This window comes from Perna viridis, chromosome 9 (genome assembly GCF_037379345.1).
Source record: "Perna viridis isolate PV_CMFRI_1.1 ecotype Kerala chromosome 9, ASM3737934v1, whole genome shotgun sequence".
Lineage (NCBI taxonomy): Eukaryota > Metazoa > Mollusca > Bivalvia > Mytilida > Mytilidae > Perna > Perna viridis.
The window spans coordinates 41,564,708-41,591,790 of NC_142453.1; the positions used below are offsets into that span (position 1 = coordinate 41,564,708).

A 27,083-nucleotide genomic window follows, 5' to 3' on the forward strand; every position below is an offset into this window, starting at 1 on the left:
TTCATGGTGTAGATGGATACACCATCGACCATAAAGTGATGACTTCAATTTTGTAGCAACATAACCCTGTTCCAGAAGCCTATTTGTTAGAGTTCTATTGCTATACAAAAAGTCTGCGTAGTTTCGGAAAGCTCCGACATAAACTGATTTTTAATGTTTGTATTATGTATGTTTTGGGTGTAGTATACTTACCTATCTCACCGTTATTACTACATATGTTGATTTAAAGACCAGCTAGACTCCAGGTGTTGGAAATTTCTCACCGTCCGTTGAAGGCCAAAAGGTTGCCTATATATCTGTTTTGTTTTTAACTGTATGATTGGGTTGTTGTCCCGTATACATATAGTCGCCATATCTATTTTCCTTTCTAACAATATGTTACCGGTCTTATGAAATTGTCTACGTAAGCATCACTGATTACAGCGGCGGATTCAGACAGTTTGAAAAGGAGGGTTGCCGGGGTTCCTCAGAAAAAGGGGTAATAGGACATTATTATTGCCATTTTCAGCAATCTTACCAATGAAACTAACAAATTTTCACATAAAAAGTGGGGTGCCTACAAACTAGCAAAAAAGTGTAAATTTACAAAAATTTCATAGAAGGGAATTTCTTTTTACAACGCATATAAGCAGAAACCTACAATGAAGAGGAAACTACGGGAATCAGGATTCGAAAAAATAGAGACTTACATGTGTTACCAACAAATAAATTGGAAACTACACACATTAAAAAACAGCTTTTAACTAAAATAACCATCGAACAAAAATATATTCAAACATGTGGACAAGACATTTGTACACAATAAGCATTTCGAATATGTACACAAGAGGACACAATAATGAACATTTATTCACGTGTACCAACAACAAAACTACGTCTATTGCGTGAAAGTGAAAGCGGTATTTGTACATGTAACCAAGTTTCCATGTTGATTATCATCAGCTAAATGTCATGACAAGTCAACTATGCGATTGACTGGGAGAATACGTTTATTTCAAACTGTTTAACAACTACATTGTATTTTATTTTAAAAAAATAAACATTGCAACTAAACATAAATAGAGCACTGACGTAATTTCGTGATGTATAATACAAAAACTGTGAAACCTCTAATGTAATACTGTGTCAATCTACATAATAAGGAAATGCACAAAAATGGCTATTTGTCATTAAATAAGCATAATTTATTATTTCAGAAAATAAATGTACACAGACAACCGTCATAACAAATTACATGTACACATGCAAGTAATTGAGTGTGTCAAAATAAGCCCATATGATTACATGGCAACGGTGCAGGGGGTTGTAACCTCTTCTTTTTGTTGAAAAAATTGTCAAATCGACAAAAAATGATAAATAATGTCCAAGCACTCCTTTTTCTCAGTGGAACCCGGTTGGCACCCTCCTTTTTCTCAGTGGAACCCGGTTGGCACCCCTCCCCTCCTTTTTCAAAGTGTCGTTATTTTTCTCTAAGTCTATATATAGTGTTAGATATGTAACTTGAAATAAGTGGTTTAACCCCTGTTTTCTATGAATATAGATGTTTGTTAAAGTAACATTAATGATTGTGTTTGCCCAATTCAAAGCAAATCTGCCTTGTGATTTTTCTGAGAGAAAAAATAGAATGCCACGATACACATAAAGCACACATAGGGATATTTTTTTAAAAATTCATTCATTAACCAATTACCCGCATGCCTCTGAGGAATAATTTTCTTTGATTACAAATATTCAAAGATCATTCATTGCTATTTAAACCAGTGGTGATTTCGGAGATTTGTACATCAAAACATACCGTAAGTACTTAATATTTATTATATCTATTACAACAAATTATAGAACAGCATGACTTACATTCTAAAATACTATATAATAGAAATGCTCGATTATTTATGCAACTAAGTATAACTTTGTGATTATCTATGGAATTTGGTTGATGTCTTAATATCTTTAAATGTTTTAATTCAAACAATACAACTTTCTTTTTTTATTTTCAACTAAGGAATCAACAGAGAGTTTCAGTTACACGTAGCACTATTCTATCCGAAATGAAATTAATATCAAAATGAATTGTATCAATTTTTATGAATGCAATTAGTAAACATGTGCTATTGTTAATATGTAGGTCAAATTAATTTTAAATATTTTTTGACAGGTGATGAATAAGTACTAAATTGAATTAGTACTGAATACATTAATATATAGTTCATATTACATTCTAAAATGGAACAATGCAAAACGTGTCAATCAATAACCAATCAAAAAGACAGTAAATTTGATTTATGTCACAAATATAATATCAACGATAGCGTATCTTTAATTAATGCCTTTCCGAAACTCCTTCGTCTAAGTTTAGGGCTACAAGATGGTATTTTTTTATTTTTTTTGGCGGGGGGGGGGGGGGTTATATTATGCTAAATATGGCATATACAACTCGCTGACGTTTTATTTTTGTACGACTACCAACTACTTGTCGTCTTGCATAGCTTAGCAAAATAATACTAATATTCCATGTCATTTCATGCTGTAGATATAGTGAATATATGTCCACTTGCTTCAATACACTTCTTCACAGTCAAAATGTTAATTGTTTCTATCATATTAAGCCAGACTTTCTATAAACCAAGTGATGTATTATTATTCTTTAAATTGTGTCATTTCTTAATATTAAAAAGGGTAAAATACTTTCCTTTTCATTCAATATATCTAATTCCTAACTGTTGCTTTATTCATAATAAATTTTAAACAAATCAAAGAATACACCAAATGCAGAACTGGGCTACTTTAGTTAATGTCTGTATATATATGATATCCTCCTGTAGGTGCTTTTTGCCCTGGTGGGAGGGATGGGAGTCGTCCTCTGTCTTTTGTCTTCGGTGATCCTTTACCGTAACCCCTGTATTCAACTCTTGCTATAAAGTATAATGTGTATCATGTTCATATAAAATCAAGACCATTTTAAAATCAAATGTCCTTTTCAGTTATATTTCAAGAGCTGGATTTGTTTTCCATGGCATTCCAATTACTTTGATGACTGTTTTTTTTTCTTTTGTGATGTTACCTTATGACTACAAAAGACAACACTAACATATTTCTTATAAGTTGTTGAAAAATAAATGGTTTTATTTTACACTGACGTAGACCTGTCCGTACTGCCATGCCATAGGTATGACCTTACTCGGATGTCTGTTCATAGTGTTGTGTAATTTATGATCCTACCCAGATGTCTGTTCAAAGTGTCATGCTAGCTATAATGACATTACCAGGAAGTTTGTTCATAGTGTCATGCTACATGTAGTTATAACAGTACCAGAACGTCTGTTCAAAGTGTCGTGCTTGTAATGACCTTACCACGATGTCTGTTCAAAATATCATGCTATTTATCAGCCTACCCGGATGTATGTTCAAAGTGTCATGCTAGTTAGGACTTTACCAGGATGTCTTTTTATAGTGTCAAACTAACTATGACTTTACCTAAATGTATATTCTTGGTTTCTTTCTATGTACTACCTCACCCGGATGTTTACTTACAATGTCATGCGAGGAATGACTCTACCCTGATGTCCAGTCATAGTGTCATGCTAAGTATGACCTTTCCCGGATGTTTTTTTTTTCTTATTGTCATACTTTCCACGTCATGCTAACCGGGTGTTTTTTTTTTATCTTAGTGTAATGCTAAGTATGTAAGATCTTACCCGGATGTCTGTTCCCCGTCCCACATTTTGTTATGAAGACGTCAATATCGTCATCAATATCACACTTCTCCAGCACACCACGAACACGTTCACAACACTTAAAATAAAACGGAATGTCAACTTAAATTACCTTCCTATCATATTTATACTTGGAATACTTGTTTTTAGTTTAAATGTTTTCATTTGCCCAAAAGCGCGAGCAAGGGGATAGGTATCAAAGTGCAGCAACACTATGGAGGTCATCTTTCATACAAACAATTATATAATATAATTCATGGTGACGACAATCAACTATATGGGTATTGCATGTTACGTTACTTAGTATGATATCTTAGAAAGATATATACATGTGTAGTACACTATATGAAAATTTACATCTTATATAAATATGATGTATGTCTGATTTTATTATTATGCAAATATTAAAGTAGACCACGAATTTTTGTCATGATCTCCCATTTGGCACCACATGATATTATTACACCGTGGGTGACACCACTGACACGTGGTCCCCTGGGTGACACCAAATATGATCTAGTATGATCTCCTAGGTGGCACCACATATGTTCCCTTAGGTGACACCACATATGATCTCATATTATCTCCTTGGTGGTACCACATATGTTTTACTGAGTGGTATCACATATGTTCTACTGAGTTGCACCACATATGCATAACTGAGTGGCACCACATATGCTCAACTAGGTGACACCACAAATGATTTTCTAGTGCGCCTATGCTCCCATTAGTGACACCACACATGCTTCACTGAGTGGCACCACATATGATCACCTAGGTTGCACCACAAATGATTTCCTGGGTGGCACTACATACATGTATGATCTCCTGGGTGGCACAACATATTATCTCCATGATGGCACTACATATGATCTCCCTGATGGCACTACATATGAACTCCTGGGTGACACCACATATGCTTTCCTGAGTGGCACCAGATATGATCTCCTGGGTAACACCACTTATGATCTCCTGGGAGGCACCGAATATGATCTCCTGGTTGACTTGCATGTAATATGATTTCCTGGGTGGTACTACATATGATCTCCTGGACGGCACAACGTATGATCTTCTGGACGGTACAACATACGATCTTCTGGGTGGCACCACTTATGATATCCTGGGTGGCACTACATATGATCTCTTGGATAGCACTACATATGATATCCTGGGTGGCACAACATAATCTCCTGGGTGACTCCACTTATGATCTCCTGGGTAGCACCACATATTATCTCCTGTTCCTGGATGGCACTATATATGACCTCCTGGGTGGCACTATATATGATTTCCTGGGTGGCACCACATAGCTTTTACAAAAGTTGTTACAATAGAATATCATCTTAGCTAAGCATAACTTATAATTAGGAAAAGATGTCAAATTTGATTTTCGTTTCCTTCCCCTCATTTTGTCAGCTATATTTAGAAAGGGTATGGTGATTGACTAACATTAATAAATACTATCAATATTAATAGATCTGTGGAAATATCTGCCACATATGTAGTTACCTTTAACCCTACATACATGTACCAATAAAGTTCAAATAGTTCATTCTTGCAACACATTTCTTCTTCTAAAAAGTGGAAAACTTTAGAACACTACATTATTCACAGGACTAACATTGATACTTGAGCTGAAGTAATGTTGTATTTACGATAACGTAACCCTGTGTCCTGTTAGGGTTACAATTCCTTCCCATCACTGGCAATGGAGCACGCATCCAGATATTTCTGGAACTCGAAATCGGAAGCGTATTTAAACTATGCAATAAAAGTAATAGGACAGGTCACTACTAGGGTAAGAATTGAAAATATATTACATTGTCATGGAGTACAGTGTATACTGGGGCATCATATTTGTAATGACAATTTTTTCGACCAAAAGAAGGTGGTCCACCCCCTGTAACCTCCGTTGAGCTGGAACTTCTCTGTTTCATTATATTTTTTTCTATTTCTTCATAAGGTGACATGACACCCTTTTACCAACCTGTTAACTATGACTTTACATGACAGGCAGTACATGATTATATTGTTTCATGCATTAACCATGTAATATATTCTTCCTAAATTGAAGCCAGGATGTTACATTTCCAACTATAACATGTCTTTTTTTTTCAATATATGTATTCCCAGGGGCATTATAAACTACAAAGGCGCTTTTGGGCGCTTTTTAGTATCAGTGTGTTCCGAAAGTAAGTCTTATTCATCCAATTGTTTATTATTTCATACAATAATCGATGTAAAAGGCTAAAATTTTCAGTGTACCGTATCAAGTGTATATACCTTTTTATATGTATGATTTGTAGCTTTCTTCGGTTTTTACGTTTATTCGGTGAATAAAAAATTACCTGGTCACAATCGACATTGCATTGGGAATCTATATTAGTACATTTCCATAGGTAGTCCCTTAAATGGTCGATTCTTTTCTCTTCTAAATCTTGGAAGTTCTGAAATGTTATCTGCACATATTAAATACAGGTAAATAAATCAACGTCATGGCCCAACTATTACCAATCAGCCTTCCTACTATACTAAACAATTACTTGTCCGAAACGTAAAAAGCTGTAAGTATTTACGTATAATTAAGGGCTTCCACATTTAGTGGTCAACTTCGCAACGAGAGACAAGAGGACGGAAACTTTAACTGATTACTATGTATTCATCATAGAAGCATTTTGTTTTGTATTCGGAGGTTTATTGTCAAATAAAAAGTTTCCAAATTAAAAATCCTTCTTTCGTCTACTAGCTTGTCTCCTCCAAACTCGGCGTAAAGGGTGGGCGTATGCGTGAAAGTCGTCTATAGATCGACATCCACGTGTTTGCAAATTATAAACAAATACAAAGAACGGTTTATCGTTTATAAAGAAGAAAGTGGAATGATGCAAAGTGCCAAACGGACAACCAACAATCTTTCCAGTATCAACTGAAGCAGTCAACGAACCTATTTCTAACTATTTTTATTTTTATGATATTTTATCTATATATTTATGTTTCGATACATTTTGACACACTACTACTAGTTTTATCTTGACCTACACTTGGAAATCGATGGTAAAGGAAAACTATTGACCAAACTTTACGACAAACGTGATGACTTTTCATTCAAAATTGTCAACTTTTCTTTCATCTGTGGCAACATCCCTTCGGCTCATGCGTATGGAGTGTTCATATCACAACTCATACGTTATGCCAGAGCTTGCCGAAACTACGCAGACTTTTGTATCGCGCTAGAAGTCTAACAAATAGCTTCTGGAACAGGGTTATGTTGCTACAAGATTGAAGTCATCACTACAGAAGTTTTATGGTCGTCATCATGAACTCGTGGATCGTTATGGTGTATCCATCAGCACCATGAAAACTGATTTATTCAACGGGTCATAGTTTGCCTTTCCTCGTTTGTCTACCCCGGACTTGACTTTTTATGAGCAACTCGGCGGGTGTTTCTAGAAAAGCAGAGGACGCTTACCCTACCGGTGCACCTGGTCCATGCTCCCAGTTTTTAGTGGAGTCCGAGTTGCTCATTTACTTTTGTTACTTTGTATGATTTTAGTTACTCTATGTTCTTTGTTATGTATGTCTGTTTTCCATGTCTGGTCTTTGTCCCTGGATTACATTTGTTTGATTGCCGCTATAACCTTGGTTCCCTTGATTACTCTTTGATTACCGCTATAACCTTGGTTCCCTTGATTACTCTTTGATTACCGCTATAACCTTGGTTCCCTTGACTACTCTTTGATTACCGCTATAACCTTGGTTCCCTTGATTACTCTTTCACTCCTAATTGAACTCAGCCTTAAATTTAAAGTTACGTAAATAACAATTGATTGTTGACAATGTCAGTTAAAAATATATTTTTGCGTTGTCATATCTTACCCGGAAAATTAAGTTTCCTCTACAATATGTCATATGTTGTTTATTGTTGCGTCTTCAAAACAGGAAAAGTTAACAACACCTACTTGTGAAATCCAAGGATTTCTTCTAAATCAACAGTACTTACGTTACAAAGGCTAGTCATATCTCTTTCCCAGTTCCACATTTCTTGCTGGACTTGTTCAACTAAACTTTTATACAAATCATCTGAAAATATGAATCGAAATATCTAGTACATTATATGTATATAATCTTGTAACTGTTACACATGCTATGAGCATGCAAATTTCGTGTATGAAGCCTTGTGAAATAAATTTGATGTTCGACCATTCAAAATTGTATACCTGAAACGCTATAATGAAAATACATCGTGACAGGGGCACGTGAACAATTAAGTGACGGTAACAGGTGTACATGTCCATTGAAGGTATTAGGTGTACGTGAACGAGTAACGTAAACAAGTGTCAGTAGTAGTTCTTGTACTTGGACGAATGTCAGTAGTAGTTTAGTACACAAACAAGTGTCAGTAGTAGTTGTGCGTTGACGGGTGCCAATAAAAGTTATCTAAGCGAACAGGAGTTTGAAATATAGTTGAACTTGGGAAAGTGACAGCAGTAGTTGTCAAAAATACAAAAATACACGTACATGAGTGTCGGTTGTAGTTATGTATACAAAACGTGTACGAGGACCAGTGTCAGAAGTATTTTTGCACGCAAACCAGTATCAGTATTAGATGTATGTAGTCGAATTTCAGCTGTAGTCATTTAAGCAAACAAATATCAGAAGTAGTTGTACGAGGACGAGTGCCAGTACTAGTTATGTACGCGAACTAATGTCAGAAGTAGTTGTACGTGGATGAGTGCCAGTACTAGTTATGTACGCGAACAAGTGTCAGTAGTTGTACGTGGACGAGTGCCATTTCTAGTTATGTACGCGTACAAGTGTCAGAAGTAGTTGTACGTGGATAGGTGACAGTAGTACTTATGTTTACAAAAATATATGTTGACAATGCAGTGTAAGAAGTAGTTTTGTATGCAAACAAATGTCAGTAGTAGTTGTACGTGGACGATTGTCAGTAGTAGTTTGTGTATACAAACATGTGTCAGTAGTTGTTGTGGATGAGTGACAGTAGTAGTTGTCCAATGACGAGCGCAAGTTGTAAGTATATACGCAAACAAGTGTAAGAAGTAGTTGTGCGTTAACGAATGCCAGTACTAATTATGTACGCGTACAAGTATTAGAAGTAGTTATACGTGGATAAGTGACAGTAATAGTTATGTATACAAAAAATGTACGTGAACGAGTGTCAGAAGTAGATATGCATGAGAACAAGTGCCAGAAGTAGTTGTATGCGGACGATTGTCGGTAGAAGTTGACAATTCGAGTGTCAGTATTAGCTTATGTATGCAAACAAATGTCGGTAGTAGTTATGGATGAGTGCCAGTAGTTGTAATGTACTCAAACATGTGTCATTTATAGTTGTACGTGAACGAGTGTCAGTAGTAGCTATGTTTACAAACATTGTCAGTAGTAGTTGTTGTACATAGACGAGTGTCAGTAGTACTTGTTGTACTTGGACGAGTGTCAGTAGTAGTTGTGTTTACAAGCAAGTGTCAGTAATAGTTGTTGTACTTGGAAGAATGTCAGTAGTAGTGATGTTTACAAACAAGTGTCAGTAGTAGTTTTTGTACTTGGACGAGTGTCAGTAGTAGTTGTTGTACTTGGACGAGTGTCAGAAGTAGTAATGTTTACAAGCAAGTGTCAGTAATAGTTGTTGTACTTGGACGAGTGTCAGTAGTAGTTATGTTTACGAACAAGTGTCAGTAGAAGTTGTTGTACTTGGACGAGTGTCAGTAGTAGTTGTGCTTACAAGCAGGTGTCAGTAATAATTGTTGTACCTGGACGATTGTCAGTAGTAGTACTTGTGCTTGGATGAGTGTCAGTAGTAGTAATGTTTACAAACAAGTGTCAGTAGTAGTTGTTGTACTTCGACGAGTGTCAGTAGTAGTTGTGTTTACAAGCAAGTGTCAGTAATAGTTGTACTTGGAGGAGTGTCAGTAGTAGTTAGGTGTACAAACAAGTGTCAGTAGTAACTGTTGTACTTTGACGAGTGCCAGTAATAGTTGTGTTTACAAGCAGTGCAGTAATAGTTGTTGTACCTGGACAATTGTCAGTAGAAGTTGTTGTGCTTGGACGAGTGTCAGTAGTAGCTGTTGTCGTTATACGAGTGTCAGTAGTAGTTGTTGTATTGGACGAGTGTCAGTAGTAGTTGTTGTACTTGGACGAGTGTCAGTAGTAGTTGTTGTACCAGTGTGGATACAAGTGCTGTTTAAGGTGAAGTAAATTTAAATGAAAAATAATTGTTTTACCTGCTTTCAACAGGTCTTCTCTCGATTTATCTGCCTTTGTTCTTAACTAAAAAAGCACATACATTCAAACAGAGTTATTTCTTTTATTTAAAAAATACATGCATAACAGGATGATAAGTATTCGAATTATTAAGGAATGACTCTTAATTTTTTTTTTTGTCTATGAAGAAATAACCTCAATCATGTGGTTCACACTAAATAGACTGCGTAGTATCTAATAGGTGACAGTTAACGTCTGATAAACAAGATATCGATAATCCGGAACAAAAACTAAACCCATAAAACATTCCAAACACCATAACTGACTAAAATTTTTAAAAAAGCACAGAAACTATAGAATAAATGAGCAGCCCAAACTACAATCAAACTATGATGATGAACTAGGTATACCGATCAGTGACCAAATCATGTTTTCTAGAAACATCCTCGTTGTTCAAATTATGACAAGACCGGGTTACAACGAAGATAGGAAGGTGACAATGCTATAACAATCTATGTCGACCGTAAAACTTTTTGAAGTTGACTCTAGCTTCTTGACAAAATAACTTTGTTTCTATATCTTATTGGTAAGACGTTAAGCACTAAGTCTATTAAATGAAATACGAAAAGGTAAAAAAAAACAATGCAGAATAAAATGAAATTAATAAAAAAGCATGCTAGTTATAGTTTACTCCAATGTATCAATTTAAAAAAACTAACATAGATCATTCCTATGAAAAAGGCTTTTCAGAAATTTTACGTTATTTCTAGGCATTGTTAATGAGACGACAGACGACGACGTTACTATCGGGTACGATACCTTCTCCATTTCTTTCGGTGTAATTGCATTATGGTGTTTCTCGTTGTATTTCAGTGTGCTGTCTGCGTTCGTACTCTCTTCATATTTATTTTTGTACATCTTCTGTTGCTAAAATGTTACATCATTGAAAAAGGTAAAATTATATAATGAGTTTTAATTATTTTCATGTAAAAGTCGTACTTCATTGTTTTCTTAAAATTTCGCATACTTTAAATCGTAAGTCAGTTTAGATCTTCTTCTCCTGTTTACCTGTGTTTTGTTTGTTTTTGTTGTATTATTTTTGTTATAAATAAGTACACTCACGTTATTAACTTTGCTATAGGTACTTTTAGCAGCACTGTGTAGTTTCGATACTCTATCCTCCCACTGAAAACAATACATATTCTGTAAATAGCAGAAGCATCTTCCATCACTTAAAAATTGTGTATGAATAAATATATGTTAGTGTTAAACACCCAAGCAGCAATATTTCAGGTTTATCCGGGCAAGGAATATGGAATGAATGATAAAATGAACATGAATGATAATGAAATGAAAAATGGGATGGGGCATAAGGATTATAAGATAGACGAGTTTTCATTGTCATTGGAAATAGGAACAGGTGGGTAGGGTTGGGCAATGTAGCCTCCTTCGGCGAAGCAAACGCGCCTTCTCTTGTCGAATACCACAGCAGGGTTCTTTAACGTGCGGAGAACACGGCATTTTTCCTAACACGATGCACCACTATGGTTTGTGGTCAGGTTTTCTGTATTATGGCCTGACGACCCCAGGATGTATGGGCCGGGGGTACCCCATTCAACCAACTGGGGCACACAACCCATTGGCTTTGTGGGCAGAGCTCCCTAGTTTCCGGCTAGTGTCCATGAGTACCTACATGTACTGGTGCAATAACCAAACAACTACATTTGTTCTATATATCAATGTTTTAAAATCTGGTTAACAGAAACACAGAAGTACAGATGTTTACCTCTTTTGTAATTTTCTTCTGTTCTGTGTTGAAGGATGAAATTTCGTTTGACAGAGTCTGAAACTGTTTAGCTGCTATGTCGTGCATATGAGCTATATTTTCCGTCTGCTGTTTCAATTCTCGCCATGAATGTTCAAGAACGCTACAACATTCAAACCTACAGACAGTAATTCTTAATTTACATGTAACTGAATATTTATAAAACTGTGAAACATTTGGTTATATAAAAAAATGGGTGATAGTACTTTGCAATTGATTAAAAATGAGGGTTTTTTTTAACGGGGCCTTAATTAACCTAACACCACATAACTTTAATCTAGAGGCCCCGGTAGCCTCAACCACTTATGTCGCTTGTTTTATTTTTTGTTTTGTTTTGATTTGTTTTGGTTTTGCAAAGTTTGGTCTCTAATTCCACAACGGTGATACTTACCAAAATAAATACCAACTCTCTATTCTTTTCGTGGTTAAGAACCATATTGTAAAGTTTTATAAGGATCAACTATCTAACACCCAAGTTATTGCACGAAAACCAAGTGTGACAGAAAACGACGACGGAGCCACGCAATTTACTGCTGTTTATTTCATATTGTCTATGTTAGGTACCAACGGCCATGTTTGTCAAGGGATAAAAATCCCCAGGTAATATACTCAAGACGCAACATTTAGAAAATGGTATGTTATGTATATACCTTACATAATGAAGTATTAATCCTATTGAATGAAATATAATCACGTGACATAGATTAATTTGGATATCTTTATGTTTTAATCGCGAGAAAGGTTGAGTAACCCCCAAAATTCATGCCATCATTGAATAACCTTATTATTCACCGGTGAATAACACATCAAAAATACAAGAGCAGGTGAATAACCCATTAATATTTTTAAGGATAGCCTAGCACATTTAAAACCATGCATTTTTTGTTAGTCCTTTGTTTGTTCGATATAATAAAACAATTACGGTGAATATCCAAAATTTTCCACCCAAACTAGGGTTATTTCCCTGAGGGCTATGAACGACATCTGAGGGCGCAGCACGATACGACCGTAAAGATCGAACCAAGAACCGTTTAGCCAAGTATGGATACGTACACCATTCAAGCTTGATACAGCTCTGAACTTTGTTTGACACATGATAAGAATACAATATAATCAAAGTGGTCCCTTTGTGGTACTTAATTCATAAAAGACTCAAGGTTATCAATTCACCCGTCATTTGCTGGTATGGCACATTGTGATACAATTTCAAAGACATTCATCATTTACTATCCGGACATCCGGAAAATTACAATTTTTACCCTTATGGGGTCGTACTTGTAATTCCTTAAAATCTCCAGCTACAACCCCAAAAATCAACTTAAGTCTGACATCTTGTGTTTCAATTTCATGGAGATCTATACACTAAATAAACTGAAGCAATTGTTTAGCAAGATATCATTATACGACCGTTATGTTTTAGGCGGTCGTAAAATTGGGTAGGTTTTTAAACCTGCTTTTGTAACATGATACTTACAGAAATAGCTCAAGGTCATATAAGCCATTTTTGGTGAAATTGGCCGTCATTTATATGAAATTATTTACAAGTTGAATGTGTTTGCATTATCATATATCCGGTTAATTCATTTAGTGATCGGTACGAAATGTATAAATAGTTTACGCATAAAAATTTCTCCTTTTCCATTGTATTTTCCTTTCAATGAGCAACATGGTGGGTATCATGTTAGATACAAAATCTGCTCACTCTGTATTAGAGTTCATTCTTTTCAGTTTTCCTGTGTGTAATTTAAGTCCTTTGTACATATATTATATAACATATGTATAGTTTATCATCTTCTGCTATCATTTATGTACCAGTATTCGAGGCTTTGTTTTGTCTGCAGACCCCCTCCTTCAGTATTGCTGACTATTCTCAACGTATCTTTCATGTTGTATCTACTTACCCCAATTCGTCTTTGTACTTTCAGTATTTCTGACTATTCTCAACGTATCTTTTATGTTGTATCTACTTACCCCAATTCTTCTTTGTGGTCTGGTTTGTTGAGTTTCTGTAATTCTTTCACGTAAGTTGATTCTATTTTGGATCTTAAAGTAAAAGAATGTGATATAAATGTTGCAGATTCAGAGCTTTACTGAAGGACAACAATACTGTTTATAAAATGTATTCATTTATTGTTGTGTTCTTATTTTCGCTGTTTTCGCCATGGACAAAAATTTACGAAAAATAATACTAATAATTATGATTTTTAACAATATAAAACGAGGGTAGTAGTTAACTGAACAAAGGGGTGGACAATTTACACCTTGTTTGTTTTGTTTTTGTTTTTTGTTTTGTCTATATAATTAACCAAACGTTTTCCAGCTTACATGCAAGGGGGTTTACATTTCAAATAGAGAGTACATGTATAGCGAAAATTACGACCATATTGAGATGCTAAGATTAAATAGAATTTTCCTATAATAAAACACAATATACGTGTATATACGCTGTTACTTTTTTATATTTTATTTCATTTTTTTTTTAATTTGGTTTGCTTTTATTATACCGGGGTATATAGTGATAGGGGTGTTCGTTCATTCCTCCTTCCGCTGAATGGGGAGCCATTTCTTATCTCTTACTCCTCCTACACCACTGAATGGAACTGAATGAAACTTTCACAGAAGTTTTATTATATATTCCCATTGTGCACCTCCTATTTCATATTTTTATCAAAATAAATTTGGAGGTTTCACATAGACATGATAGATAATCATGGACTTAGTCATTTGAGAATATAGGGACACGTTGCCCATCTCTTATACTCCTCCTATACCACTGAATGGGAATGAATGAAACTTCAGAATCTTTATTATAAGCATATTCCTATTTTGCACTGATATTTTAGATTTTGAAAATGGACTTTGTCATTTGAGAATGTAGGAACATGGGTGTATGTCTTTCCCTTATTCCTACTATACCATTGAATTGAACTGAATAACCTATACCACTGAATGGAATTGAATGAAACTTTTCAGAATCTTTATTGTAAACATGTTCCCATTGTGCACCTCCTGTTTTAGATTTTGAGAATATAGGGACATTGGGGTATGTCATATTCCTTACTCCTACTATACCACTGAATGGAACTGAGTAAATCTCTCACATAATCTATATAACACATTCTCATTGTGCACCTCCTACGTTCACAGAATCTATATAACAAATTCTCATTGCGCACCTCATACTTTCACAGAATCTACATGTATATAACACATTCCCATAGTGCACCACCTACTTTCACAGAATCTATATAACACATTCTCATAATAAACCTCCTACTTTCACAGAATCTATAACACATTCCCATAGTGCAACTCCTACTTTCACAGAATCTACATAACACATTCTCATTGTGCACCTCTTACTTTCACAGAATCTATATAACAAATTCTCATTGTGCACCTCATACTTTCACAGAATCTACATGTATATAACACATCCCATAGTGCACCACCTACTTTCACAGAATCTATATAACACATTCTCATTGTGCACCTCCTACTTTCAAAAAATCTATACCACATTCTCACTGTGCACCTCCTACTTTAACAGAATCTATACCACATTCTCATTGTGCACCTCCTACCTTGACAGAATCTGTAACACATTCCCATAGTGCACCTCCTACTTTAACAGAATCTAAATAACACATTCTCATTGTGCACCTCCTACTTTCACAGAATCTATACCACATTCTCATTGTGCACCTCCTACTTTCACAGAATCTACATGTATATAACACATTCTCATTGTGCACCTCCTACTTTGACAGAATCTATAACACATTCCCATGGTGCACATCCTACTTTCACAGAATCTATATAACACATTCTCATTGTGCACCTCCTACTTTCACAGAATCTACAACACATTCCCATTGTGCATCTCCTACTTTCACAGAATTTATAACACATTCCCATAGTGCACCTACTATTTTAGATATGTTTCATCCAAATCAATATGGAGGTTGAAAATTGCAAGTTATTAAATTTGGAGGGGGTATCAAGCTTTGCTCACAGTTTACTTAGTTTGTTTCGTGTTGTTTCTTTTTTTTTAATTACAATTAGTCTTGTTTTGTTTTGTTTTGTTTTTCTCCGGGGTCCATATAGAATTACTCAAAGGCATACATGTACAATGCTATAAAATACATTATACCTCTGTCGAAGATATTCCTCTATATCTTTACATAGTTTTCTTCCCTCTCTCATCCGCTGACTCAAGGTATCGAAGGCTGAGGTACTATTTATATCTTCAACCTGAAATTTTTACTTCATAAAATGGTTTCCTGTTTACTTTGTTATATTTTTGTATAAAAACAAGAGGCACTGCCAGAATCATTTGGTTTCAGAACCAACATAACGTGTACATACATGTACAATGTACATTCAGCACTTCACAACACTGTCATTTAACTTTTCTTTAGAATCTTTAGACAATTGTTTAGTTTAAACATATTTTATTTGCATATAAACAAAAGGGATTGAACAAAAGTGAATCACACTTACGAGGTTCTCTCCTAAATACAATATAATATACAGTAACAAAATGATATTGAGCATGCATCAACTGTGTATACTTATAATAATCAGTTAAATTTAAAGACAGAAAATAAAGAGAAAGAAATGGAAAAGAATTTAAAAAAAAAAAAAAAAAAAAAAATTGACAGAAAAGTAGTGGTGATGATGATGGTGATGATGGTGGTAGGAGAGTGGGTACACAAAGTAATATCTTACAAGTTATTAGACAACAGAAAATCTCTCAGAATCTTTGATAAAGGCTAGAACGTGCTTCAATAAACTTATGTTTTGATCATATGTTAATTCCAAACTACCACGTGTAAGAAGTTCAACATCTATTGTTAAAGTATCAGGAATCCAGTTAATGTGGTTTAAAAGGCGTGCTCTTATTTCATCATATAACGGACAATGAAAAAAGAATTGATTAACATCTTCCATTCTTCCGCATCTACAAAAAGGTGCATCCACTATATTCATTCTGTGCAAGTCATGCTTTAAGGAAGATACAGAATGTCTTAGCTGGGTCAGAATAATATTTAGTTTCCGTGGACCAAAAGAAAAATGCTTTGGAACTTGCAAGATATTTGTATTACTTTTAAAAGCGGGCTTGAATTTAGAAATTGAATCTAGTTCTCTCGTGCAGATATCGAGTTTATTCTATTCTTTAATTGTAGAAGGAAAAAACGACTCGCTTGTCACAGATAGTCTACAAAAAGGCTGCATAATGTCATTTCCATTTCTAAGTGGGTAATTTGTAAGTGACTGGATTTTAGGTGGAATTAGATCGCATAGGTATGCAGGTGCATTTTTATGTTCGATATTATACATCATGTTTAACTTTCTCCTATTACGTCTCACTTCTAATTTTTCCCAACCAGTTTCTCCGTAGAGTTTTTCTGAGTTGGTGAAGATAGGTAAACCTGTCACTATTCTAGCAGCTTCCAATTGAAGTCTTTCTAATTTAGACGAAAGACAAACCCCACAATTATCCCAGACTTCAGGAGCATATTCTAGTATGGGTCTAATGTAAACTAAGTATAATTTCTCTAATGTATTACGGTTAAGTTGGTATTTTAACTTTCGCAAGATATTCAAGTGTTTTTTAACACTAGTTACAACGTTTTCAATGTGATCGTTCCATTTAGCATTGCTACTAAATGTAACACCAAGATGTTTGTGACAATATGTGATTGGAACGCTTGTACCGTTTAAGGAGAAATTAAAATCAGGCTTTTCGATGTTTGAAAATACCATAATCTCAGTTTTGTCCGGATTAAATGACATAAGCCATTTGTTTGACCATTTGTCCAGTTCCACCAAATTATGACTGATAACAGAAAATATCTGCTCTCTATCAGAGTCAGAGTAACTGAAAGAAGTGTCATCTGCATACAGTCTGCACAGAGATGTCAAATTCCCTGCAATATCGTTTATGTATATTATAAAAAGGAGAGGACCGAGGACCGAGCCTTGAGGAACTCCAGCCGACAGAGAGCAGCGGTTAGAGAATGATGTGTTTAGAATCACCTTTTGACCTCTACCTAATAAATAACTTTTAAACCAGTTAACAAGATTTCCTGATATACCATACGAATCTAGCTTACACATAAGACCTTTATGCCAGACTTTATCAAAAGCTTTGGAAAAATCGCAAAAAACAAAACAGTTAATTTCTTTTTTCTCAAGTGACTTTAGGATGTTACAATAAATTTCAAGTAGTTGGTGGACAGTCGAATGTTTTGGAAGAAAACCAGATTGATATTTGTAGATGAGATTGTTGCTGTGAAGATGGTTGTACACATATTTGAAAATTATTCTTTCCATTACTTTTCCAACACAACTTATTAATGATATGGGTCTATAATTGGATGGTAAAGATGTATCACCCTTCTTGAAGAGAGCAGTCACATTTGCCAATTTCCAACTAGTAGGAAATTTGCATTGCTGAATAGATTTATTAAAAATTTTCTGCAATGGGAGAGCGATTTTATCAGGACACAGCTGAAGCATTTTATGACTGATAACATCGGGTCCAGATGCTTTATTTGGTTTTAGAACCTTAATAATATCAATAATTTCAGACTCTTCTATATGTACGTCCGATAATTTATGATTTGTTCGGTTTTGAAATTCCGGGACTTGATGATTTTCTTCATCCAATTTAGTGATTGAACAGAAATATTTATTTAGTAATGCACACTTCTCGTCATCTGCATATGCTATATCATTTAAATCCTGATCGTTTATAATATTCTGAAGTGGGGGTATAGAGTTGGAACCTTTGTTTGACTTTATCAACATTTTCATTACTTTCCAGTACGCTTTGGGGTTGTTAACATTTTCTAAAATGAAATTGTCCAAATTACTTTCGAATTTTTCTTTTGCTGATTTTTTAAGATTATTAACTCTATTTCTCTGCCTCTTGTACTTAAGAATGTCATCGTTGGTTTTTGATTTTAATGCCCTTTTCCGTAAACGGTCACGTTTTCTTATTTCCCTTCTTAATTCGTTATTAAACCACGATTTGTCATTTCGTCTGATGGTAACTTCCCTAGTTGGAATGGACCTCCCCGCGACGGCCAGAAATGTTTCTGTAAATATATCAGTCATTTGATCTACATTTGTACCGTCGGGAAGGAGGGCATTCCAATCCAGAGCCTGTAAATCAGCTGAAAACTTTTCTTTATTCGTTTTATCATACAACCAAATATGTCTTTTAAAGGCTACGGATTCTTTATGTGGGCACAGTAGGTATACTACAGCTGCATCGTGGTCCGATATTGATCTCGGAACATCAAAAACATCAGAAAAGCTGTACGACAATGTATCACTAATAAGTATAGGGTCTAATAAAGATCTACGTTGGTCAGTTACTCTTGTTGCTTTCTTGATCACATTAGTGAGATTAAACAAATTCATTGTGTCGAGAAGTCTATTATTTTCTCTGACAAGTAAATCCGTATTTAAATCTCCACAGATCACTAAACCGTGACTGTATAGGTAACTTGTACCTATCGAGTGGTTCAAGCGCGTGTAAAATTCCGAATCTGTACCTGGTGGACGATAAACATTACATAATAGAAATTTTTTACCCTTTGCACTAATTTCGACCCAGATAGTTTCATCAACATCATTTTCCAACATATTCATTCGTTTTACATGGATATTTTCCTTGGTTAATATCAAGATACCGCCACCGAAAGCATTTCTATCTTTTCGATGAATGGATTTAGAAAATGATTCTAAATGGATTTCTTCGTCCTTAATGTTTGGATCTAAGTGTGTTTCTGTGATGGCAATAATATCAAAATCTTCACAAAACAAGTTTAAGAAATTAAGTTTGTTTCTGATACTTCGGATATTGATGTTACATATCGATAGTGAGTTGTCGGTGACCGATGACCTAGTAGATGATCCTGGACCAGGGTTCATCTCTATGTTACCGATGATCAAAATAAAATGGAGTACAAAAAGCAGAAAAACAATGTCAATATTATGATTAACTGACTGCAGGATGGACAGATTGACGACGAGAAATGTACATTTTAGATTAATACACAACAATTCAAAGAACGTGGATTTTGACGGTTTTAGTGGCCCAGATTTGACAAATCTTCTGTTGTTGAATATACCAATGGCTGCCCTGTAAGTACTAAGGTCACTACCCATCATCTAATACAGGGACAGATATAAGGTAAGTTACCACAGTACAGCCATGGTTATAAAGTGTAACCCGTATCAAATCATCATCACCAAGAGAAAAGATAAACAGATATAAAAATGTACAAAGAGAAACAATATAAAACACAAGATATGGAGACATATACAGGTAAAAGACAAATATCATTTCATTGGGGAATTTAGGGATCATTTTGAGAGATTTTCACGAACACAGAAATGCATTAAAATATGGTAAATCATAAAAGCTGAAAAATTGCATAACTACATGTACTTGTATTTAGTAAATTTAGATATAAAACATCATTCTAAATAATTGCAGAGATATATCCATCACAATGCGCATCGTACCCATTGGATGGTTTTGTCAGGATTGACAGATCCGCAGAACTGCAACAGCAGAGGTCTAGGACATGTGTTACAGTTCTTCAGGCCTAGCAGCAATCCAAAATCAAAACAAAGTACAAAATACATTACGATGGAAAATACATAAACTACAATATAAAAATATATTTTAGAATAATTCTGAACACGGACTACAGTAACTACAAAACACAAACAAAATGAATTATTCGGGTATCATGAGTAATTTTGAATGCAATACCATGATATTTTGAATTCAAATGACATTATATTTCATTCATACACATCAAGCAGCATTTGTTTTGATTTTAAATAGCAGAAATGAATGATATACACTTGGTACTTATTATATACAATATATTAAATAACTACTGTTTTTTTAACAGTGTCTACAAGCAAGATATTGGTATTAAGATTATAAAACCTGGTTAATGAAATTATTCCAAAACGAAATCAACTACTTTTTGATTCGCCGGAAAAGAATTAACTCTTGAAATCGTTTTTATAATTAATCATAAAGTCCAGAGAATTTATGAAGTTGTCGAGGAAAAACAATGAGAAAATGAACATCTTTTAATCACACATGTGAAATTTTCTAGTCAAGGTAAGTGGTCTATTCTAAATTTAGCAACAGGAAAAACCCTATGGTGGAACAGGTGAGTATCAATAACCAGGTAACAATAACAATGAAAGATCACATGTTTCACTTTGACGTGGATATTTTTGAACCCAATACACAGTTCTAATATTATAACATAAAGAGTACACAGACAAAGAAAGTATTTGGTTGACAGTTATGAATTGTTAATTTGGCAAAAGTTTATTAAGTTTCTACAAATTTTTTGTTTATAATAACTAAGTTATTCTACACCATCATTGCTATTCTGGTCATCATTCCAGACACTTTATGACGGTGGTTGCTCCCGGATCCTTCGCTCTAGGTTGGAGATATCGTCATGACAGTTTATAATAAGCTTTGTACTATCTTCTGTACGCTTGACAAATATTCTGCCATCGAAGGTCCAGTAGGCCTCTATCTGATTGTCATTTTTAAGCTTGGCAATCCTCTTGACTAGACTTGTTCTGAACTGCGTCAAATTTTCAGAAATGAATGTACCGTTAGAGTCATTTTTCAGTGCTTTTTTATTGGAGTACACCAGATGCCTAGTCCTATAGGATATGAATCTGACAATCACCTGCGATTTACCATTGCGCACTTTACCGATGACGTGTGTCCGACCTATGTCCTGAAGTTGGATGTTCACCTTCATTTTCTGGTTGCATATATCTAATATGAGTTGGTCGGTATTTACTGGATGTGCGATTTTTCCGTCATCACCAATGGGCACGGGTACATTGTGAAATCGGAGGCTTGTTCTACGGGAATACTGTTCTTGGTTTTCCAATCTATATTCCAAGTCAGCTATTTTCTGATACAAAGCATCCATGTCCCTTTCGCGCTCCTTGACAGCAGTAATACTCTCCCTTGTGACCCTTTCAAGATGGGAGATTTCTATAAACTGCTTGCAAATTTTAGTCTCATTGTGTTTAATATCCGCGCTTTGTTTCGCTAGTTCTTCTCGCAGTGATTTTGTTTCTGCTTGTACCCGTTCATTTACTTGTTGCTCAATCATGGTTGATAATGACTGGCCGATTTTACTGGCTAACACAGGGATGATAGAGTCAAGCACCTCGGGACTAGATAATATCTCTAGGACTTTGTCAGCGAGGTTTTTCTGAGCGGCTAATTGCTTCTTTGTAAGTGGTTTCAGCTCTGTCATATCACCAAAGGAGTTGCGTCTCCGGATTTGTCGCTGTGTCTGCTTTTCTGTTGCAGGCAAACCTTTGGGACTTTCTGGACTAGGCCGTTTGTTATTTGTAGGGTCAGTAGAATCAAGAGAATCGAAACCAGTAGTCGAAGTTGGGTTGGGCTGTGACTGTGTAATGAAAGGCGAATCATGTATGGGGGCGTCCATGTTTGTTTATGTTTTTGTTATTGTTGTTGTTGTTTGTGAGTCCGAGCTCACTATCGAGTTCACTTCAAAAAGTTAGTGTATCAAACAATCACTAAATCAGCTGAATATCAATTGTAATGTACATCTACATTAGTATTAATGTTACAGAAAGTTTCTTTATGTAGCATTCATGTTTTCCAGCTTAAATCCCGAAAATTCCGACGGATATATTTCAACCTACCATGTCCTGTTGACGGCAGCCATCTTGATATCTATATATATTATAGACAACTGATGTAAGAGATTGGAATTGCGTTCTTTCATACCCCAAGCCAAGTCAGAAAAAAGTTTTCCAGACAATCTCTAGCACAAATGGAGTAATAAATGGACCATTTTAGGCCTAAACAATGTTCCCGGTCATCCTTCTGACCCTCTTTCAGATCCCCTACTGATAAGTTTTTATTTGAAATTTTTAAGAAAAAGAAATTACGTAAAAATTCTGCCGATTGTCTTGCAGAAAAAAAAGAAGTAAATTGAAAACACACGTCATGAGTGTGCTTTTGGTCGTGGATTATCCCCTTTTGAATTCGGCACTTGAGATATTTTTTGTTTGTTTTTACCAAATGAAAATAAAAATCCCTACCTACCGACCCTACAAAATTTTAGAATAGTGCACGGAAACATAACACTACTTTTTTCGGTCTTGGAAATTTATCATCAATTGACTGGCATGCACCAATTAATATCTGTCTTACATGCACTGGAAAGTATTGATTTTATCTCAAAAAGTATTTTGCTGGGTCGAAGGTTCAGTAAATACTGCTGTAGGCTACACAACGCTGCATAAAGCGTGCATATTATAAATTGAATCACTAGGTCACCGATCTACAAGAAGAACTGTTTGTTCACCAATTAAGGGCCCATAAAGGGCATGATTACAATACAATTTGTTTTTTTACATACAACAGTTTTGATTGAACATATATAATAACATATAATATCAACAGTTAATTTACAAACTAAATAATTGTCACGTTTTTTTGAGCTTTTACTTGCATTATGAGTAATACATCATAGTAATCAACACATAGTATTTAGTTATCATACTGGCACACCTCAGTTTCATTTACAAAATTGGATTATGATAATGGAGATTATAATTATGATCATCTAATTATTATATGAATAAAGAATGTAAATGTATATTCACTTAAGGGTATATCTATTTGCAATAGTGATAATAATGCATTAAAAAAAAGAAAGAAAGAAAAGAAAAAATAAATAAATAAGTGCAGTGGACATAATACTCACTAGAAGCTTCCTTGTGCCCAGTGCAGAGAAGCAAGTCTTTTGAGTTGCTTCAAGACAAAGGACACCAAGGGACGGTGCTCTAGGCTTCAAGTATGAAAATTAAGGTTAATTAAATCACGTCATAATGCATTAATTTTAACGAATGAACGTGGTCACATGACAACTATTGTAATTTCCCCGAATACACAATAACCCACATTCACGGGTTTGACTATGCTCGGGGACTCTGTACACGCTTTGACATGAGAGACCCCAAACGATAGCTAAGGACATCAAGAAACACCTCAGTCCATCATGTAACACATATGAGTGCAAACTGGGTCTATCAATATATATATATGTTAGCACATACGAAAACAAAAATTAACCCAAGTATAGGAACAGTCAGCAGATTGTCAGCGTCACATATTGTGCAAATGATTGACTAACCCTGTGTTACGAAAGATATTTTGGGATTTTAGTGGTTTATATCCACAAAGGCAGTCGAATTATCTTCTTGAAGCAACGTTGTTCTAGCTTTATAGTTCACGAAATGAAGGATGTAACAGATATACGGAAATGCTATCATTTCCAACTGCATTGTTAAAGTGTTATTTAACAATGTATTAACAATACGAACACAATAAATACGAAACAGAAAGAGAGAGAGAAGAAAGTGCCCATTACAGACACGGTATCAATGTCCTGTCACGATTAAATTACGTTACATATTTAGCTTTAGGCATAGCAAACTGTTGGTCTAATATCGCTTTGTACTACATTGTAAATATACTTTCAAAAGTATTGATGTCTTCCTCTTACCAAGAAAACCAAATTGTCTTTGTTATCTTGATTTGTCTTTCCGTCCGTATCCTTATATCTGCGTTTTGATAAAATACTACCAGTACAATGAGCAAATATGCAAGACAGACCTAATAGGATTTTTCAACAATTCCATTTCGGATGATTGCGACAGTAAAGAAAAGAAACCAAAATACTCTAAAGATTTCTAGATTTTGCTTTGTTGCAATGACGAACTATAATAACATACTGCTATTACACAGTTCTGATCTGTGACCGGAGGGGGGAGTATCATAGTCGTATCTTATTGTCAATACGAAAAAGGGCCAAATTGGCAGTTTCAAAACCAACATCTATAATTCGGACGTTCAAACACAGGCAACACAGGCTACTGTGCAGAGATGTAATTTGAAGATAGATGGGCAATGGGCAATACCCCTTGTAAATCGTTATAGCTTTTCCCCATCGATATCCCAATTATCTCTTTATATACAAGACCCTATGGTAAGACTTCTTCAACCAAACGATAAATATTGTGACTAACTATGAACTACAGTGTTTTTACAAATACATTTTTTATGAAGGTGAAGACGATTCGTCAAATCCAGAAACAACAAACCGCATGTGCAAACCATAACGTCACGTACAATACAATGTTCAATATTTACAACAGTTTACATCATAAACGTGAGAAGTGTACGTTAGAGAGTGATACAGATGGTAACATCAATATGTCAGATATTTCCTTGATACCTATATGATACGAACACGTATGATAAGTTATCTGAAACTTAATAATTATTAATGTCTCCGAACGTTACGTAGCCTCAATTTATTCAATGAATCGTTTAAAAACGATGGTGCACGATTTAAATGTTGTTGTATTTTAACTCAAGAGATTTTATCATGTTTTATTATACAAGTGTATATACTTCAGATGTAAAACTCAAGGTCAGTTTCTTTGAGATCGTTCTCTGTCGAAATTTTAAACCATAAAGCATCTCTTTATCCATGAAGTTACATGACTAAAAAGATTATAAGAATACTATATAAATATAACATTTTCAATAACACCCACACACCCTTTTTTTCTTATCCTTATAATTGTACGTAAGTCACGATTTTCGTTAATTGTGTAACTTTCATCAAATGTTATGAACTTGAAAGACATATTGAACATAAAGTAAAACAAGATCAGATTTAAGTATGTACCCATTTATGTATAAGTGGACAGATTTAAAGTCGAATATACAGTTTTAATTTGTTTTACAATACCCACAAATACTGTTCTACTCTAATCAGATACAGGTAAAAAATAGAATAGTCTTCACATCGGTATTAAAGGTATTTAAATACAGACGTAAAACGAATTGACACATCATCATGTACATGTGTATAATGTCTTTATATGCTGACAGCAATTCTGCAATAATTGCATGATTAATATTTCTATTATCTAATGAAAAAATATATTTAAAATTTCCTACCCAAAAATTGTCAACGAATCGTTTATGTCGTCCCATTATCAATGAATGTTCAAACAAGGAAGTGAAACGCTTCAGATCCTTCTACTGAAACGACAGTTGTCAAGTACGTACGCATATTTACATTACGTTTCTTCGGAAATGTGACAACCACAAAACCGCTCTAAATATTGTGAGTTCCCAGTACGGATGTCAAACTAGTACATGTATTAGATCGATGTTCTTGGAATACCAATGCAAGTTGCCTTTGAAGATATATTTGTATTGATGGAGTAAGATACGTACATGTACATGTACCTACACTATAGAAAAGGGAGACTGGAACGATTAAAAAATATAAAATATCAAATTTGTAGACCCGCTCAGGTTTTATGATGGCCACTGTCCGTCCTTTACACACATATTGGAATGTACATTGTAATAGTTACATTCAAAGGTTCAAATTTGCAAAGTTCACAAATATCTGAAATGCAATAATACAGGTAGACTCCAAATAATAGTTTTACTAGTCTTCTCACAAAAAGCAGGTAAAGTGTACATTAAATATGAACCATGCATGTTCCACCATTATGGTTCACATATATTGGTCAGTGTAATAGTACAGATTGTTGTGTAGTCTCCATCTTTTTGAAGAAATTAAGGTCCGTTAAATTTATTTTGCATTTTATCAGAGCTATCTTCCCATGCTTTACAGTTCAAATAAAATGTATGATAAAGTAACAACTGATTTGGTCAGAAACCCCAGTTTTGATGATACTATATCTATTTAGCACATTGGAATTAAAGTTAGATTAAACTTGATCGAAAATCGCATACTACTAGTATTCCATTTTCACATTAAAACAAAAGGCTAATGTTTCAATGACTTTTTAAAAGAAATTTGATTCTTGTATTTTTAAATAACATGTGAAGACAAAAAAAAATACAAAAAGAATGGAAATGTTGCATATGTAACGAAAATAAATATTGTGAATATATTACGAGAATGGATATGGTTAATATATAATACGAATCATTATGGATATGTTGAGTATATAACGAGAATGGATATGGTGAATATATATAACGAGCATTTATATGGTGAGTATAAAATGATAATGGATATGGTGAATATATAACTAGAATGGATATGGTGAATATATAACGAGAATGGATATGGTGAATATACAATGATAATGGATATGGTGAATATATAACTAGAATGGATATGGTGAATATATAACGAGAATGGATATGGTGA

General features: G+C 34.6%; 1 protein-coding gene across 2 annotated transcripts; it reads right to left on the minus strand.

The window, feature by feature from the left end:
• Nucleotides 1-971: 971 nt before the first annotated feature.
• LOC148608566 (proline-serine-threonine phosphatase-interacting protein 1-like) lies at nucleotides 972-26,000 on the minus strand. 2 transcript variants are annotated; one of them, XM_088547232.1, is made up of 11 exons: nucleotides 25,847-25,999; nucleotides 15,911-16,011; nucleotides 13,729-13,800; nucleotides 11,719-11,860; nucleotides 11,055-11,117; nucleotides 10,752-10,859; nucleotides 9,953-9,998; nucleotides 7,711-7,790; nucleotides 6,062-6,160; nucleotides 3,696-3,792; nucleotides 972-2,912 (listed from the first exon to the last, which is right to left on the minus strand). In XM_088547232.1, exons 1-11 carry the CDS (start codon nucleotides 25,880-25,882, stop codon nucleotides 2,785-2,787), a joined length of 972 nt encoding a protein of 323 aa, XP_088403358.1. In that variant the 5' UTR covers nucleotides 25,883-25,999; the 3' UTR covers nucleotides 972-2,784. The 2 variants fall into 2 exon arrangements, with proteins under 2 accessions (XP_088403358.1, XP_088403357.1); XM_088547231.1 differs by having other exon boundaries at nucleotides 2,429-2,912; nucleotides 11,719-11,875; nucleotides 25,847-26,000.
• Between the last annotated feature and the right edge of the window lie 1,083 nt (nucleotides 26,001-27,083).